The sequence below is a fragment of the Protopterus annectens genome, chromosome 4.part0 (genome assembly GCF_019279795.1).
Source record: "Protopterus annectens isolate FY-2018-M chromosome 4.part0, PAN1.0, whole genome shotgun sequence".
Taxonomy (NCBI): Eukaryota; Metazoa; Chordata; order Ceratodontiformes; family Protopteridae; genus Protopterus; species Protopterus annectens.
This window is the reverse complement of record NC_056733.1, coordinates 931805299-931824367: the sequence shown is the minus strand read 5'-3', so window position 1 is coordinate 931824367 and position 19069 is coordinate 931805299. Positions and strand designations below refer to the sequence as shown.

The 19069-nt window shown below is 41.5% G+C and overlaps 1 protein-coding gene across 1 annotated transcript in view; it reads right to left on the bottom strand.

Annotated features, from left to right (window-relative positions):
- KNTC1 (kinetochore associated 1) overlaps positions 1–19069 on the bottom strand; it is a 3090908-nt gene that overhangs the window by 1231995 nt on the left and 1839844 nt on the right. The window contains exon 42 of the mRNA XM_044068909.1: positions 933–1049. Within this exon, the coding sequence (XP_043924844.1) occupies positions 933–1049 (117 nt within the window). The remainder of the gene's footprint in view (positions 1–932; positions 1050–19069) is intronic.

Below are 19069 nucleotides of genomic sequence, written 5' to 3'. Positions count from 1 at the left end.
TAAAACACAATGAATACACCTCAGGGTTTGCCTGAGGCCTATATACTATGACATAAATTCAGCAGATACTTACATTAAGGTTACTGAGTGCCATTCCCCATTTAGCTCATTAATACCTTCAGTTAAAACACAATGAATACACCTCAGGGTTTGCCTGAGGCCTATATACTATCACATACATTCAGCAGATACTTACATTAAGTTTACTGAGTGCCATTCCCCATTTAGCTCATTAATACCTTCAGTTAAAACACAATGAATACACCTCAGGATTTGCCTGAGGCCTATATACTATCACATAAATTCAGCAGATACTTACATTAAGGTTACTGAGTGCCATTCCCCATTTAGCTCATTAATACCTTCAGTTAAAACACAATGAATACACCTCAGGATGTGCCTGAGGCCAATATACTATCACATAAATTCAGCAGATACTTACATTAAGGTTAGAGTGCCATTCCCCATTTAGCTCATTAATACCTTCAGTTAAAACACAATGAATACACCTCAGGATTTGCCTGAGGCCTATATACTATCACATAAATTCAGCAGATACTTACATTAAGTTTACTGAGTGCTATTCCCCATTTAGCTCATTAATACCTTCAGTTAAAACACAGTGAATACACCTCAGGATTTGCCTGAGGCCTATATACTATCACATAAATTCAGCAGATGCTTACATTAAGGTTACTGAGTGCCATTCCTCATTTAGCTCATTAATACCTTCAGTTAAAACACAATGAATACACCTCAGGATTTGCCTGAGGCCTATATACTATCACATAAATTCAGCAGATACTTACATTAAGGTTACTGAGTGCCATTCCCCATTTAGCTCATTAATACCTTCAGTTAAAACACAATGAATACACCTCAGGATGTGCCTGAGGCCAATATACTATCACATAAATTCAGCAGATACTTACATTAAGGTTACTGAGTTCCACTCCCCATTTAGCATCTGTTATTAAAGCCTGGAATTTTACTTTTTCCTCAAGTTCTCCATGAAGACTGGCCATTTCTGCTCCTATATCAGCCACAGCCTGGAAGATTTTACAAACCAGGATTAGTATGCATAAGTGAAATGATCTTATTTGAAATCAAAGCAGTTACAAAGTTTAACAACTTAAACAACTGATCTTTAACAATATCTCAAGTAAGCAAATAAGAACCTCCAACAACTACAAGTTGATGCACTTTACTGGAAAGTAATCCCAGTCACTTCAGACAGAAGTGCCGTCACAAATAACCATACACATTCCACTTACTGGCCTCAGGAGAGACAAGCCCATAAAAGGAAATTCACTAACATATCTTCCATTGAATACTTTTATGACAAAGACCAAAGGGAGCTCTGATGAAAAGATTATAGAATAAGTCAGTTACTGTTACTTGAGACCCAATCCTAACTCTATAGAGTTTTTAGCAATTCTCAACTAGAAAGGAGTTTTTCCTCTCAACATCTAACATCCTCTACAAAGCATGGTTAGCACAACTTTTACAGAAAAAGAAGTTATGTACTCACCATAATGTTCCATCTGAGTAGTTGTAATTCATTTTTTGCAACCTGTGGGTATTCGGATCCGAGCCGGCAACATTTTATCAAGCATCTGCTCCAAGCTCCTCCCGTTACCCATAATCCCTCATCTCTCCTATCTTCCCTCAGATCAAGTTTGCCACTAATCAAACTATTAGCAATTCAATAACATTAACCTAGAACAGGTTCGGGAGAAGGAGGGAGGGACGGTTGCAGAAAATGAAGTATAACTACTCAGATGGAACGTTATGGTGACTACATAACTTCTTTATCTGAAGTAGTTAACTTCATTTACCTGCAAACTGTAGGACAGAGTTCCCAGGTACTAAAACTCCTGGGAGGCCCTCATAGAAGGATATTCCTGAGCATCGCAGAGCCAAAGGACGCTCTCCCTCTAGAGATCAAGTCCAACTTATAATGAGAGATGAATGTATGTGACCTTGCCCAGGTCGCTGTTGCACAGATATCATCCAGTGAAACCCTAAACCAAAAAGCAGCAGAAGTTGCCATAGATCTGCTGGAATGGGCTTTAATAGGACCAGGTGGGGATAGGCCTTTATCCCTATAGACTTGCAGTATACATTGTGTAATCCACCTGGCTAAGCAGACCTTGGAAATGGCCTTGCCCAAGAAGGGTCTAGAAATGGACACGAATAATTGGTCAGATTTACGAAATTGCTTAGTCCTGTGTAGATAGAAGCAAAGCTGTCTATGAACATCAGCAAGTGCAGCTTATATTCACCCTTGTTCTGGAAATTTGGAAGGAACACAGGCAGATTAATCATCTGGTTAATGTCAGATTCAGAAGCCACTGTCGGTAAGAAAGAAGGGTTTGTGCGAAGCGAAACCCTGTCTTTATGAAAAATCAAGTGGGGGGCACGGCAGACAAAGCTTGGATCTCAGATACCCTTTTAGCGGAAGAAATGGCTGCTAAAAAGGCTGTCTTCCAGGACAGAAATTTTAAGTCTACTGACACTGCTGGTTCAAAAGGGGGTGCCACCAATGCCTGCAGAACTAAGGTGAGGTCCCAAGGAGGGACGGAATTCTTAACCAGGGGACGCAAGAGAAAAGTACCTTTTAGAAAGGCCTTGCACAATCTCAAGGAGGCTAGAGCATTCAAATTTTCGCCAATATGAAAAATAGATATGGCTCCCAGTTGTACTTTAACTGTGAAAGAACTAGCCCCTTGTTGAAAAATATATGACAAAAACTCCAAGACTGCAGGAACTGGGGCAGTAAATGGATCTATGTTTCACTGAGAAGCCCAAATAAAGAAGCGTTTCCATTTGCTGCGATAAACCTTCGTAATGGAAGCTTTGATGGATGCCACCAGAATACTCTTTACCGAAGATGATAAACCGGGAGTCCTAGCGATCAGGGGAACTGGAACAACCAAGCCGTCAGATTGAGGCTGTCCAGGTCGGGCAGACTGATGTCCGAGGGATGGGATATGAGATCCGGGCAGGGATCTAGAATCTGTGAAGGAGTTAGAGCATGAGACCAGAGTAAGAGGAACCGCACTTGACGAGGCCAGAATGGGGAAATGAGGATCACTTTGCACTCCAGTCGGTAAGCTTTCTAAAGAAACTTCAGAATTAGAGGTAGTGAGGGATAGGCATACAGTAACCCAGGAGGCCAAGCATGGACTAGAGAGTCTCTGGGGGAGTCCCCTGGGCAGGGGATTAGAGCAAAGAACTCACTGCACTGTTGGAAGGAGATGCGAAGAGATCGCAGCAAGGGTGACCCCACGCTAGGAAGATCTCCTCCGCTACTGACTGTTTCAGAGACCACTTGTATGGCATTAGAATAGCCCGATTCAATCTGTCCACTAAAATGTTGGAGCAGCCCGGAATGTGCATTGCAATCAGAAACAGACTGGTGGAAATCGCCCACTCCCACACTCTCATGGCCTCGCGGCAGAGAGGGTAAGATCTGGTCCCTCCTTGTTTGTTGATGTACCAGACAATGGACATGTTGTCCGACTGAACTGCAATCGTCCTCGGGGGAAGAACAGTGTGAAAGGCTTGCAACACTAAAAGCACTGCACTCATCTCCAGAACATTGATATGCAATCTGGTCTCGGTTTGGAACCATGTGCCTTGGACTGTCCTTCCCAAAAAGTGCCCAACCGACCCGAGATGGGCGGTCACGGGGGCTGGGGATGTTGAGAATGGGCGACCTGCCAAGATTTCTGGCGAATGGAGCCACCAAAGAAAAGAAGTCTTGCAGGCTTTTCTGATCCATATAGGGTAGTCCATGGGGAGGTCTAACCAAGACCACTGAACTGCCAAGGACCACTGAAGCACCCTCATGTGAAGGCGTGCACATGGGGTTGGTCGGCTACAGGAGCTGATGTCGAGGCTGTCTCTAAGGCAGAAACAGGTAGCAGGCCCTTGGCTACCAGTTTTGCCTTCCTCTCTAAGGGCTCTGGGATTGAACCCTGCACACACAGCACATGGTAAACTAAGATGGGGAACACCAAGGCAAATAACACAGACTGCGGCCATCAGACGGTGAAAGCTTGTGGCCACACACTGTGCATTTCCTGAACATTGGTTTAGGCTGGTCAGCCATAACACACTCCACTGAGCCAAACGCTAAACTAGACACACATACACACACACTCACTCAGGGGATGGCTAGGCCTAGTCTTTTCAAGAAAGAAACTCAAACTTTCTAACTACTATTTTTTTTTTAAACAAACAGACGACAAGACGAAGGGCAGGAATGGCTATCACAAACAACTTCTCTCACACACTAACTTATGAATCAAAAGTTCCACTTACTCTACCCAACTTGGAGCTACAGAGACCACAATGCGTATGCATGAAGTGGCAAACATGATCTGGGGGAAGATAGGAGAGGTGAGGGATTATGGGTAAGGGGAGGAACTTGGAGCAGATGCTTGATAAAATGTTGCCGGCTCGGATCCGATATGGATCCGAATACCCACAAGTTGCAGATAAATGAAGTTAACTACTTCAGATCAAATTTCTCTATCTAAATTTCATCGATGTTGATGAAGGAATATCCATAAACTGACAAAGTGATCTTCCCTCCTCGTTCCTCTCTTTCCAGAAGACTACAAAAGAAGAATACAGCTGAATATTAAACTCAACTTAACAGTATACAAATGAGTAGGATCAGTGCTGCCAAAGAATATTTTACACATGGGAATTAGTTACTTGTAGACATCCACCCAATTGATCAGACTCTCATTTCAGGGATGATGTAAAGCAATGATTATTGTATAAAGAAAGTCGCACAATAATAAAATAACAAACTTAATAATCAATCGAGTCTGAATGCAGACGAAATAGCCAGTGTTTTTGTGAATGAAAATGAGCTATTGTTGGTTTAAAACATTATGTTTATTAATTTGCTATGGAATGCAATGACAGTTTAAGGAAATGGCTTTAGTTAGTTCTGTGTGCGCCCTTGAGCGCTGTTGGGTTGAGGCGATGGAGACTTTAAACAGACACATGTTTAACTACTACAAGTGTCTTCATGGGCACCTTGTTTGCTCTTTGGGAGAGAGAGAGAGACCAGCTTGAAAATACAACCCAGAAGCACTACGTTTTCCTGCTTGATAGATCTACCAAACTGAGTAAAGCTCATTATTGACCAGTGGGTCACAAAAAGGCCAAAAGAACATCTTTTGCAAAACTAGAGGTTATTATAAACAATTAGTGGTTGACAAAGAATCTTCTGCAAGACCAGAGAGAAGTCCCATTATTACTACACCTAAGAAAGACTTTACAGCACCTTTTACACTTGAGGTTACTTCCCTGAAATATAAGGAGTCATGCTGATCTACTGACCACTTCTCCTTACAGAAGATAAACCACACCCTTCAGCTGATACCTTTCAATGCAGTGTCCTGCTTTCAAAACCCTCATGGGGCAGAGTTCCCTTATGATTAACTGCCCATCAGTTAATGCCACTGAATATGTTCAACATAGGTCCTTAGTCATAGTGTCAAAAGTACCACTGCTAACCAGCCTTAGGCATGCCAGCTGTTGGCAGCAATGTCAAGAAAAGAAATAAAAGTTTAATCAGACTGTTTCTTGACTACTAATGGGATCAATTTTCCACCTAAATTCCTCAATTTTTCTTTAAGGGTTTGGAATACAGGGCCATCATCCTCTTAAAGTATATGCTTATACCCAAGGGGCAGATGGCTATGGCATTTAGACACAGTGAAGAGGCCACTGGAAAATCATTCAGTAGTCAAAACATCTCTGGAAGGAACACAAGCTGCAAAAAAAAAAAAAACATTTACGGCAAAAGGAAAAGCTAAGTAAGAGTCAAGAAGACAAGGCCTTTGTAAAAAGCTGTAGACCCGCCATGGTCAAAGGATGAAGACAACTGAATACTTATGCAGTGAACTGGAGTTGAGGACTTTGTATGTTATGACTATTCTAACAAGCAACATTAAACACCAGTTACTCAGCCTCCAAAACTCAAGACATAAGCAAGCAAACACCCTGACACGGCATTAATTCTAAAGTTATTTTAGGAAAGGAAGAATAATCTGGAGCATTTATCTGGCTTTTGTGATGCCATCTCAATTTGATATGAACTGCATTAGCCATTCTGCAATCTTTGGGGTGTTAGGAGGGGTATGTGACAAGACTGGGGTAGCGAATTTTGAGGAGAGGGAAAAAATTCAAGTAGTTTTTTATGCTCCCAATGGTGTATGGCCCCCCCTGGGTTCCCTGTCTGGTTTTCAGACCATTTTACGTATACTGACCCTTTAAAACCTTATCCTGGTTTCAATTTCTTTACCAGATGTAACAGAGACAAGACCTTAATGGGTTCTCCCTGTCATATCGACCTATGAATGGGGGAGTGAAAAAGATGCTTCATTGACTGCATAGTCTTTCCTCATTAGTCTGTTTTTTTCAACATTTCAACAGTGGAATTCCCAAAAATGGTGTCCTTTTAAAAGATGTGGAACCCCATTAACATGTCCATTAGACAACAAAACAATTTGCACAACTTCAAATCTTTCTTAAGCCATTACTTCCTTAACTCAGGGTTATGCTTTTGTAAGTCCTCCCAAGTAGTTAATCTCTCCCCAGTCTATTCCAACACGCTATGCTGTTACTAACCTTTACCATTCTGTACTTGTTTATGATCCTTACTTGCATTCAAATGTTATCCTAGCAAGCCTCTGACTACATGTAAGCCTCTGACTACATGTATTCTCGCTCATATACACTTTTTGTTTCATACCCCATAAAGCCATGTATTCTCGCTCATATACACTTTTTGTTTCATGTCCCATAAAGCTGTAGCACTATTTTCTTTCTATACACTAACCTCTTCAATGTCTTGATAATACAACCACTGAAGTCACTTCTCACAGCAGGTTATTATGGATGACAGTGGAAGATGATCCTAAATTCTAATTCAACTTGCATATACAAAACTGCATTAAAAAATCACCAAAAGCTAAGGATGACTTATAGAGCAAAAAACTTTCACACCGACACAACTAAAGTTGTACCTGCTACTACTTATCTCCTCCCCACGTTTCTTTATGGTGCTCCCATCCTTATTAACCTTCAGGCATCACAGAAATCAAAATTTGAACAATGCTATAACAAAAGTTCTTAAATTTGCAGCAAGAACTCCTTTCAAAACCTACCACTGTATAGCACTAAAAGCCTAAATTGGTTAGCACTAGTCCATCAGCTAACACATGCACAGCTTTCTACCACCTATAAAATTATTCAGAATCCATCTTCTTGTCCAGCATTAAATACCATTCTACAGAACTATGCTCCCAGTCTGTCATTATGATCCAATGAACAAAAACTCCTGTCTGTCCACAAACCTATGAAATCTGCTGGGCATTGTCTGTACTTGTACCATGTTGCTAAGGTCTGGAACTCCTACCCTATATTCATCAAATCAATACTCTCCTTCCCATCCTTAAAGCCATTCTGAAAGACTTCCTAACCAAAAGCTGGCCATGTTCTTGCTCAACACCAGGATGAACTAGCTCCCTAAATGTCAACAAATAGCTAGTCATACTTCACGTCTCCTTAAACTCCCTTCTTCACTTCTATCAAGTTCTCTTCCCTGACTTTCCCTCTAAATATACCATAAGCCTGCTTTTCTCTCACTTCATATTGCAGTTCCTGTTTGCATTATACTAACTCGCCTTTAATTTTATCTATAAACTGGCAAAAATTTCACTAATTATTAAATCATTGTACAACTCGTATCTGTCGTTAACCAATGTTTTCATATTATGTCTAATTTGGTATAATTACTTAAACTGTAGCCATTTTTTGTATTTTTAAAGACTGTAAAAGTATTATTCTTAAAATGTTTTGTAACACCTGGGAGCTTTACTCCCAGGGCATCTGCTGAAGAGAGGCTCCTACCCAGTCAGACTTTTGTGGTAATCAAATGTTAATAAATCAATAAACAAACATCCCAAAATTAGTTTTCTACCTCCAAGCTATAATTAACTGTAGTTACAGCACACTTCTTACACTTTCCTACCATCCAGTGCTACTTCACAATGCATTTATCTTTTGTTATTCCTATATATAAATGGCTTCCTTCATCCACACGTCCATGCATTTCTCTCTCTTCGTTTTACACCACCTACTTTTCTCTCTCTCCTCACTCTTTCCCAACATATTAATTGTAGATGACACAACACTTGTTCTGCTGTACTAACTTTTCAAAACTGCACTCTATTTATTGTCAGTACTACCGATGCATTACGGTGAATACTCATACTGTACTTGTAATTTTTGTTTCACTGTATTTTAACTTTGCACCATGTTTACTGTTAATGGTCATGCTTATCTGCATACTCCCATCATGCTTATCTGCATAGTCCCATGAAATAATTTTTGTCATGCTTATTTCTGTGGAGATTGACTCCCTTGGCCTCCATTGAAAGTGAGCTACTGTTGACCAGTTGAACTTTCCTAGTAAACAAAGACACACAAAATAAGAGGTACAGTAAGGAGCTGTACTTTGACGGTCTCTGGTAAGGGTTGCATCCAGGCATATCTGACCCTACAGCTGTCATCATGGGTATCTACAGTGTCACAGCTGCATTTGGAGTGCTGAAACACATGACAGTCACACTGACTACCTTCACAATCTTCTCTTTCACTGAATTCAGAGAACAATCTGAAACCTAGCCATTATTGTGTATAAAAGTTAATGTCGCCAAAGGCCAGAAGGCAGCTGTAAACAATCTCTTTCCAAATTGTTAGCACTGTACTTTCCTTATCATTGTTAAGAGTACTGGAGGCAGACCCCCTTGCTGCATATACTGATACAAAAACACTGAGGCAAATCCAGCAGTGGTACGGGAAATTGAACTCCTGGGTCCTATAAAACCAATCACTTTTCAAGAACTGGAGGATCTTGATACCCAGTTCCTTAAGGAAACCAAGGAGGCATACCACTATAAATTCCAAAACTGGATAAAGTGTACACATTTAACATCAGCCAGACCAACTAACTCAAAATATCCTGTATGCATGTCTTGTGTGTCTCTGGCATCCTATTTGAAGTGGTATTTAATCCTACACAGAGGGCCTCCAAGCAAGATATTTTCTGTGGGAGAAGCAGTGGACACAATATTATGGTTGCCTTCAACACAGGCTGAACTATGTCAGACTACAGATGCAGAAATCAGGTTCATAGCTGAATGCTTGGCTAGCAACCTATGGGGGGGTCCTTTTTAAGCCTAGCTTGGCTTCCCACATGTGCCTGTCAGGTTGATACTCTATGGTTGTTTTATGGAGTATATGCAGACTTGGGCAAAAGTGGTCAAGCATTTATAGACTGAGACATAAGTGCTAGACCAGGGGTAAATTCTTGACTTCCCATCTACTGGTTGAAGATACGCTTGAATGGGGTAAAGGAAGAGCTCTCCTTGACATGGATGGGAGGTCTGTTCCCAGGAAAGGGTAGCTCTGAGACACATTCCTACCCCTCCAGCATGTATTATTTAGGTTGCAGGTGAGGTTTAAGTCCATAGATCAGGTAATTGTGATGTTATTTCTTTTGTGGATGTGCAAACAGTCCATCATTGCGTGATCAGAGGCTACGTTCTAGGACAGGCATACATCACTTCTCAGTGGTCTGCAGGATGAGCACAGGGACAGGGCTTTGAGGAGGTCCACATAGGACACGTTATCTACGCTCTGTGTTATTTTCATGAGAAGCCTCTTTGGATGGTCCAGTCGTTGCATAAGCCTGGACAGGTGCAGACTAAAGGGGGCATTGCACTCAATGATTTGTCTGATAATGGCCAAGTGCAGTGGAACAATGACATCCTCTGACCAAGATGCCATACCACAGTGCAACATATGATTTCCTTACCACTGTAGACAAATGATGGGTAAAGGCTAGGTTGCTGTCTACCTGCTTTCCCTGATTCATGACAAATGGGTCTACTTTTAGACATGTATTGTCAATTTGGAAATTTCCAGACATAACCATCTTCCCAAAAGATACTGCTGGGCATTTTTTGGGATTGAATTTTAAACTGTGGCTCTGGCACCAGTTAATGGTCTGTCTCATGCCTTCTTAGAGGTATTTCTGTCACTGGGGATTCTATGACTGCATGCAGTTTGCAATAATCTGCACACTTGGGCAGCAACAGGCCCTTGATGTCGGCCTTGACCTCAGGGAAATAGATACCAAAAATGACCAGCTCCACACAGAGCTGGAGGTACTCTCCTAGGGACTGGTCTCTTTGTGGAGGTAAAGTCCTCTATCTTAACTTCCTAGGTCCTAACTGTGTGTCAAACAGCTATCCAGTGGATGACATAGCGCTTTATACCCAATTTCACAACTTTGTCAACAATGTTCGAGTGGAGTAATGTGTCAAATCGTTTTGGCCAGGTTTTTCCCTTGTCCACTGCTCTAAGTCCACCAGGTTTAGTAGGCATGACCTGCCCTTCTGGCTCAGTATAGGTGGTGCCACTTCCAATTAATTTGGCACATTGCTGTGTATTGCCTTTAAGGCTACAGACATAGCCAAGAAAAGCCTTGTGATGGTCCTTGGCCTGGGAGGCACTTATTACCTCAACCTTAACTTTGATAACTTGATTAGCCCCCTAGCTTCCAAGACCGATGCGTAAGTTTTTACCTTGCTGAGCATTGCACTTCCTAATTTTTGCCATGATTTTCTTCTTTTGCTATAAAGCTTTCTGATGTGATGATTGCATCATGGTGGCTATTTTTTTTTTTAATCTGCAGTTAGATAAGTTTGCTTCAGTGCAGCTATTCACACAATTGCATAGGGTTTCTCTGAACAATTCAGCATAGGCAGCAATGTTCTCAGAGTTTGAAGGGGCTTAGAATTTTGCCAGAGCATCACTTGATACCTGGAAGTTTGCCTTACAATAATTTCTAAAACTATCATGGTTTGCTGGGATTCTGGATTTTATTTTTATTTGAAAGGAAACAGCATTACAAGTCCAACCTGACCAGTGAGGATATTATACTAGGGGGTTGCAGTGTTCTCCCATGTTTCTGAGCACAAGGTCAAGAATGTTTGTGTCCCTAGTGGGCATACCGATTATCTGGTCCAAGGTGATTGTGTTAACAAAATCCAACAATTTCTGCACCTACATTTTCGTGGCTGTGTATGATTTGCAGTTTGTATTGGGGTTGTTAAAGCCACCCATTAATATAGTGATCCCCCCCCCTCCAAACATCTTTATTAAATTTTCAAATATGACAAAGGCAATCTTACATTTATATAAATGAAAAACATACAAAATTATACCACTTTAGTAGAAAACAGTTTACATCACAGACACCACTGAAACAACTTTAGTTGCAAACATTATACATCAAACATTATACATCACTTATAAACCATCCAGCCAGTCAGTTAAGCATTACATGGCTCATTCAAATCCTGCCTTTTAAACCTCGCTCATGCTCTGCATATATTGTTCCCACAATTCCCATTTTTTCCAATGTAGTTTGCTCCTGCCCTTTTCTAAAGATCCCAATTCCAGTTGTTTTATCTCTGTTACTATATTCACTACTTCTAGTAAAGTTGGTTTAGACTTTGATTTCCATTTTCTAGTAATTGCTTTTTTTGGCAGCCACCATAATTAGACTCAGCAAGGCTTTACTATGTCTAGGCAATTCTGATTGTGTAGCATAACTCAAAAAAAATAATTTCCCAAGTCAGTCCAATCTGCTCATCCAGGATCTCTAACAGAGTGGTCTGCAGGGAATTCCTAGTCTTCCAGCTCACGACGCTCCCAAAAAATATGTTCCCAGACAGCTGTTTCTTGCCGTCACACCTCCAGCATTTGCTTTCCACCCAAGGAAAAATTCTTTGGAGTCTACTTGGGGTATAAAAATACCTATTTAAACACTTCCAGGCAAAGATCCTAAATCTTCTAGACTTTGTTGCATATTTGGGAGATATACATATACCCCCCCCCCCCCATTATCTCTTTGTGAATTCCTTATCCAATCTCTCTTACCAATCCTTTCTAAGCTTCTCTGATTGGTTGTTATAATTATCATGCAATATTTTATATGCTTTACTAATTATTCCTTTTTTAATGGCAGCTTCTGTTCTAGATTCTGTTAGAAACTCTACCAGTGCTGGTCTTTCATTCAGGAGCCCCCTACTTCTTTCTCTTTGCCTATACTCTGATAGCAATCCTTGATAGGGAAGGCAATCACTAACCTGCAGTCCAGATAAATTCTAAGCCTCTTCCCATTCTATTACCTTTACCTTTCTAGTTATTTGCTCCCAATACTTTGGTTCCTTTGCCAGTTTTCTTCAATAAATCCCAGCCCCTCTTGTCTATTATCTGTATCCCTGACCACAGTCATCCCTATCGGCAAAATCTCTTTCTGCCACCCTCGTGTTGGTTTAGTCCTTAGAATGCTCCCTGCTATTTTATGAATATAATACTCTGTATGATTTTGGTTGTTTTCCTTAAGAGTCTGCATCCAAAATCACAATCTCTCCTTATTTCTTGAGCTTCCTCCCTGTGTCAGCATCACTCCTTTCCACTTTGAATTATAGTTTTCTGCTTGTGCTATGTATAAGAGCTTTAACTGTGTTCCTCTAAAATACCCTCTCAAATTAGGTAATCCTAGTCCTCCTCGTTTTATTTATATTTATTTATATGTTTTATTGATACCCATTAATACAGTGTTGAGATGAATGTGGAGTGTTTCCAGTACACTTAAGTATAAGCTATGAGTTTTCTGGATTATACAGCGGCACCTATACCTTGCAAGGATATATGGGAAGTTGCCTGTGGTAATTTGGATGTAAAGAAACTCAAGTGTGTTATACTGTTTGACAAGTCCTGAAGCCTGCTTGTTTTTGATGAAAATTGAGATAGCCCGACTTTTTGTTCCTTCCTGTGCTATAACTAGTCTGAATCTGTAGAAGCCATTATAGCCCTGCACTGATGGGATGCTTTCTGCATCTCTAAACAATGTCACAGTAACTGCACAGACATCTACATTCTTCAGGGTGAGGAGAGTTGACAGGGAGTGGAGTTTTATGTCTATACTACTGGCACTGAGCAGTAACACCTACAGATATTCTTGGGTTGGTTTTCCTATGTCAGAAAGTTTAACAGGTTGGCAATGCCAAAAAGCACACTATGGGGTAGACAAGGTTTTAGCTAACATTCAAAAGCCCAGAATGGATAAATGACTAACCATCGACGGTAAAACAGCATGGTCTGCCAACCAAACCTTCCCAGGCTGCCAAATATTGCACTGCACTTGAAGAACACAAAACTGTAAGACAATAATTGAAGTAAATTGTTTTCTGTTCATACTGTGCCATCATCCTTGAAGGCAGAATGCTGCTTAATGCTAGGTCCATAATGGCCTGGGAGACGCAGTCCGAGAGCTCCATCATGTCTCTTTTCATATAGTCCAGGAGGTATATGTCAGATCAGATCATTTACACCCATGCGGGCTATGGCTGTGTCATACCGGTACCTGTGGTTCAAAGACCTGAGTAACATGGCAGATCCTGGCCCTTCATGGGCAACTGAGCGTGACTCTCACTTTACTCAGCCTGGTGAGCGGGACATTTGTCTCTCTTACAATGGAGTTGCCTATTCTCAAAATACTGGGTCGTATGATGGTTTGTCTTATGGGTTTAGAAGTTGCGACACCATAAGATGTTGCTGCCTGTACTACGATGAGTATTGCTTTGGTAGAGTGCTTTTGATGTTGCTAAGGATATTTACTGCGAGTCCAACTTCTGGGAGGACTTTGTGGTTTAGGGTGTAGTTTATGCAGCAAACTCCCAGTAGATGTTTGCTCTACACAGGGTTTGCCCTTATGTTCTTAGGAAGCAGAGGTTTGCTTGGCTTGGAAAGAAAATGGTGCTGAGATTTAAAGGACGAACTGGATGTCAAGTCTTCTTGTATATAAGGTCCCAGTAGAAACTACTGCTTTAACACAGATCAATGTAAAGTCAGTACAGCTGTGCAAGTAGACTTACCATAACAGTAGACACTCGAATGACCACTGCTGCCACAGCCTTAATTATATGGGTTACATCCAGTCAAGGATACAACAGCGAGGAGCACACCAGTGTGTAGAAGGGTAATGCATTAACTACAACCAGGTCAACCTGAGCTCAATTAGTGGCTCAGGCAACTGATAAAGTGGGCGGGAAGGGATGGGCGTGCCATTCCAAAGGGGGGAGGGAATGCTCGTTGATATACTCCCTAAAGGGAGTTGTGGTCCAGAGAGGGGAATTGCCCTCAGATGCAATCTAGTGCAGGGAGCGGGAAAGGAAGTGGGCAGGTCATAAAAAAAAAAAACCTAGACAGAAGCACAGATGAGACAACCCCCTTAGACACACGCTGGATCAATAACTGGCCCTAGCAAAAACACAGTAATTCCGTGGAGGAGAGGGGTTGGAAAATAGCTGGTAGACCTGACATGGGCAGTGGGGGATGGGCCAGTAAAATGAAGTCTGAGGTGACCAAACAAAAGAATGCAACAGCCAGTCAGCTTCCAAAGTGTCAAGGCTTCCTCCACGCATGAAAACTATCTGGCAGATCAAGCTAAGCTGAATAAAAGACAAGTGTGGGCACCAAGCCCTTCAGGGCTTTCCTGCGAACATGACAGGGAGGCTGAGCCCTGAAAGGACACTGCTATGAAAATCTAAATAAATAAATGACCACACTCTGCCATAAACACACCAAGAAACAAGGGGGTTGGAGGGACGGAAATGTTATTACAGCAATGATCATTTGAACATCTACTGTTATGTTCATAGGTTGGCACTAGGCTATCGGCCCTAGGGCCTATACAAGCTTAGCCATAACAAATCCCTTGGCTATTTCTTCCCACACTTATTTACTTCCCTGGACTCCTGTCTAGCAGGGCGACTGACGTGATCCCCGGAGTGAATTTCCTTTCTCCCATCCAATCGTCAAGGTTCCTTTTGAAGAGGGCCAAAGAGGCGTTCTGCTTGACATGTATGGGCAGTCTATTCCAGAGTCTGGGGAGTCTCTGGGTCAGGAACCTATCCCTCCAGCATGTTTTGTTTATTGTGATGACAAGGTTTAGATCCCTGCAGCGTGTGGCTCTGAGGGATTGGGATGTCTTTAAGTGTAGCATGTCCAATAGCTCTGGGTTTGACATGGCCTTGTATGTTAAGCAGAGATAGCCTCTGAGTAGACTATATGGGAGAGTATAGCTGGAGTTTTTTAAGGTGGTCAGCGTAGGGCATCTGCTTTAGGCCTGTGATTCTTTTAGTGAGGTATTTCTGCAGCCTTTCCAGTTGTTGCAGATGTCTTGAGAGGTACATACCAAACGGGGTGTTGTACTCTATAATGGGTCTAATGAGGGATGAGAACAGTAGGACAATGACCTCCTTTTTTCTGGATGAAACGCCGTTAGTGATGAAGTGTGCTGCATAGAAGGATTTCCTGACTGTTGTGGTGATGTGGTTATCGAAGGTGAGACCACTGTCCACCTGTGTCCCCAAGTCTCTTATCACACTTTCAGTGTTTAGTGTACTGCCATCTATGTGGTAATTCACGGGTACATGTTTTTTCCCAAAGGGGATAACTATACATTTCTTGGCATTGAGCTTGAGCCCATGGCTCTGGCACCAAGTATCTGTTTCTGTAAGGCCCTTCTGTAGAGTATCCACATCATTTGGGGATGCAGTAATGGCTCTCAGTTTGCAGTCATCTGCGAACGTTGTTAGCCAGAGTCCCTTAGTGTTAGCCTGTACTTCAGAGAAGTAGATGCCAAACAAGAACGGTCCCAGTACTGAACCCTGAGGTACTGCACTTGTCTAGAGCTGGATTTGGAGTCTGCTACTTTTACAGTGTGGGTTCGGTCAGTAAGCCAGTTGGCAACCCATCAAGTGACGTAGGGATTAATGCCCAGCTTAGTAAGTCTAGCTATGATTCGAGGGTGGGGGATGGTGTCAAAGGCCTTGGTGAGGTCCAGATAGGCTGTGTGGACTGCCTTACCCTCGTCCACGGCTCTGAAGACTAATTCGAGAAGTCAATCAGGTTCAGGAGACAAGATCGGCCCTTCACAAACCCATATTGGGTGAGGTCCAGTGTTTGAAGGTTGCCAATGTCTTTGTTTGTAAGTTCCATTACAATATGTTCCATGGCCTTACAGATCAGGCTCGTCAGACTGATGGGGCGGTAGTTCCTGGGATCCAAGGTGGACCCCCCTTGTGGAGTGGGATAACTGTAGCTGTATGCCAATCAGTGGGCACAAAGCCTGAGGTGAGGCTATGATTAAACATGACACTTAGATGAGGTGCCAGTTAATTTTGTAGTTCATGTAATACACAGCCTGGGATGTCATCTGGTCCCATGGATGCTGTATTCTTAGCTTTGGAGAGTGCATTTTTTACCTGTGTGGCCATTACCAGAATTTGGCAATCTTCCGGTACTGAGATGAGCCATTTAGGGGGTGAGAGGGGGTGAAGTTGGCACTGAATTGATCTTCCAGGATATTGGCAATATCCTTGGGATCAGTATATTTAATGCCATTCTGTTGTAGTTCAGAGCAGATCTGAGCACTGCCATTTAGATTGTTGATATAGTTATAGAATGCCTTGTGGTTGTCTATGGAATCTAAATGTTAAGTTTACTTACAAAACTGTTCTGTGTTCTTCATACTTGATCAATGCTGCAGTAGTCCAAGCTATATAGGTAGATTACTATAGCTTACAAATTTTGGAAGGCGGAAGGGGAGAAGTCTAGGAGCCTTTTGAAAAGGGCCCTAGCAAAGCCAGAAGAAATCAAGCTTACACTGCTTTGTATTAGTATGTAAAGAAGACCAAATTTCTGCTTAAAGAATAATTGTAGAATCCAACCCTTTCCAAAAAGCCATAGATGAAGCCAAGGCCCTATCTAGAATTGTTTTGTTGTGGTGAGTATAGCAAAAAGTGATGGCCTCAGACAACCACTTAAAAATAGTCTTCTTTGACACAAGTTGTTCTTTCTTACCTTCACAAGAAATTAACAAGTGATAAGAAAATTTAAAAGATTCAGTTCTGTGGACATCCAAAGTAAGAAAAATAGAGAGAAGGATAGTTTGGCATAAAGTAAACTCTGATGCTGCTTTAGGCATAAAAGATGGATTTGTTCTCAAAGACACCCAGTTCTTGTAAAAAATGAGGAAGGGTAGACTCACAGCAAGAGCTTGCAGCTCAGTCTTCTTGGAGAGGTCAGTGCAACAAGTAAAACTGTTTTCCATGTTAAGAACCTCAATCAGCCAGGTGAGCTCATTCAAATGTAGCAAGTGTTCAAGTGTTAGTTTTGTTGGAGGCTTCTTATGCAAAACCTTTTCAAAAAACTTTTGACATGAAGCACTGAAAGGGGAGGATCCATGGGCAAACATGCTCAACTGGCCAATAAAAGAACCTTGTTAGACAGGTAAGAAAGGCCATAAGATACTAACTTATGCAAATATTGTAAAACCAGAGGACAACTACCTCTGAATGGGTGTTGGTTATGTTGTTGGCACAAACTAGAAAAACTTTTCCATTTGCTAATACATGATTTTCTAATAACAGGCTTTCTTGCCTTCATTAGCACCTGTTGCATGTCCTCAGTAAACAAGTGCCAAAAAGGAATTAAGACTCTATCGTCCAGGCAGTCAGTCGAAGCGGACTGATGTCAGGGTGTATCAAACACCCCTTGTCTTGCGAGAGTAGATCCCGTCTGTGAGGAAGCTTGTGGTAATTTCTGTTGGTTATTTCCATAAGAAGGGGAAACGTACATTTGTATAAAATCTTACAATAGTAGATGTCCTTTTCTTCCCTGTTGCTGTATTTGTAACCTTTGGGATTCCCTGCCTCGGGCAGCCTGACCTCCAGCCAGTATACAAAAGCCCACTGTTGCTTTAAGGTAAGCTGTACGTCACACTCCCCTTCGAATAGCATACAGCATAAAGGTGATGTCCAGATGTACCATTCTCAGAACTGACAGCCCCAGTAGAAAAGCTAGTCCAAGGAAAACCAAGAGGTAACCAGTACATCCAGGAGGGAAATGGACCAGGGAGGGAGGAAGGGAGCGAATGCTGCAGCAGTGAAGGAAAGGACATCTACTGTTACAGTAAGATTTTACACAGCTGTAAAAAAAGAAATAAAAACAGAGAAACTAATGGTCTTCAAACTTTGTTGATGAGCTCAGTCACAATACTTTCCAAAAATCATGAAACCCACTTAGTCTTTCAAAGCAACAAGTCTTTATTCATCAGACAAATGATCCTCAGTAACAAAAAATCTGACCACAAGCCAAAAAAGGAGGAATAGCAGAAGGTTTTGGAGATTCCATCTGCAGCAGCTCATATCGTCTCTTATGAATTTCAGAGACCTGGGCACAATCCCATTTAACAAATTCCATCAACCTGGAGATTGTGTTCCCAAAAGACATTTCTTTGAAAGGAGTATCAAGATTGTTAGATTCCTCTTCCTCTGATCTATAATCCACAGGAGAAGAAATTTGGGAAGAATAAGTAAGGGATTCCTCATCAGAATCCTGTTCCTTGGGCATTTTAAGGGGAGTAGAGGACTGAGGGAGGCTGGAATAGAAACCCCCTGAGGAGGTTTTAATGCCATCAAAGCATTAAACAAATCCTGAGTGAAGCAGCAAAACCACAAATAAAGTAAAAACAATTTAAAATACCACAAAGATGACCACCACAGATACAAAAATAAGAAAATTTAATATTCACTTAGCCGCCTCAGCATGAAATACCTTCCAAGAGTAAAAAACATCACATTACATCAGCTTAAATACATTCAGTAAATTCCTTAATTAACACTTAACATAAAATAAATCAATCAGTTATTTAAATCACATATTTCCAGTTGCACTCTCTGTTGAGCCCAAAGGGTTCCAATGTGCCATATTTCAAAATAAGCAGTGTTTCTTTTTGTAACAATTTATTCTTAACATCTCTGTGTTCCCCAAGTAAAACCTCAACCATCTCTAAAACACAACCTCTCAAATTATAAGGGTCAGAATTATGGTA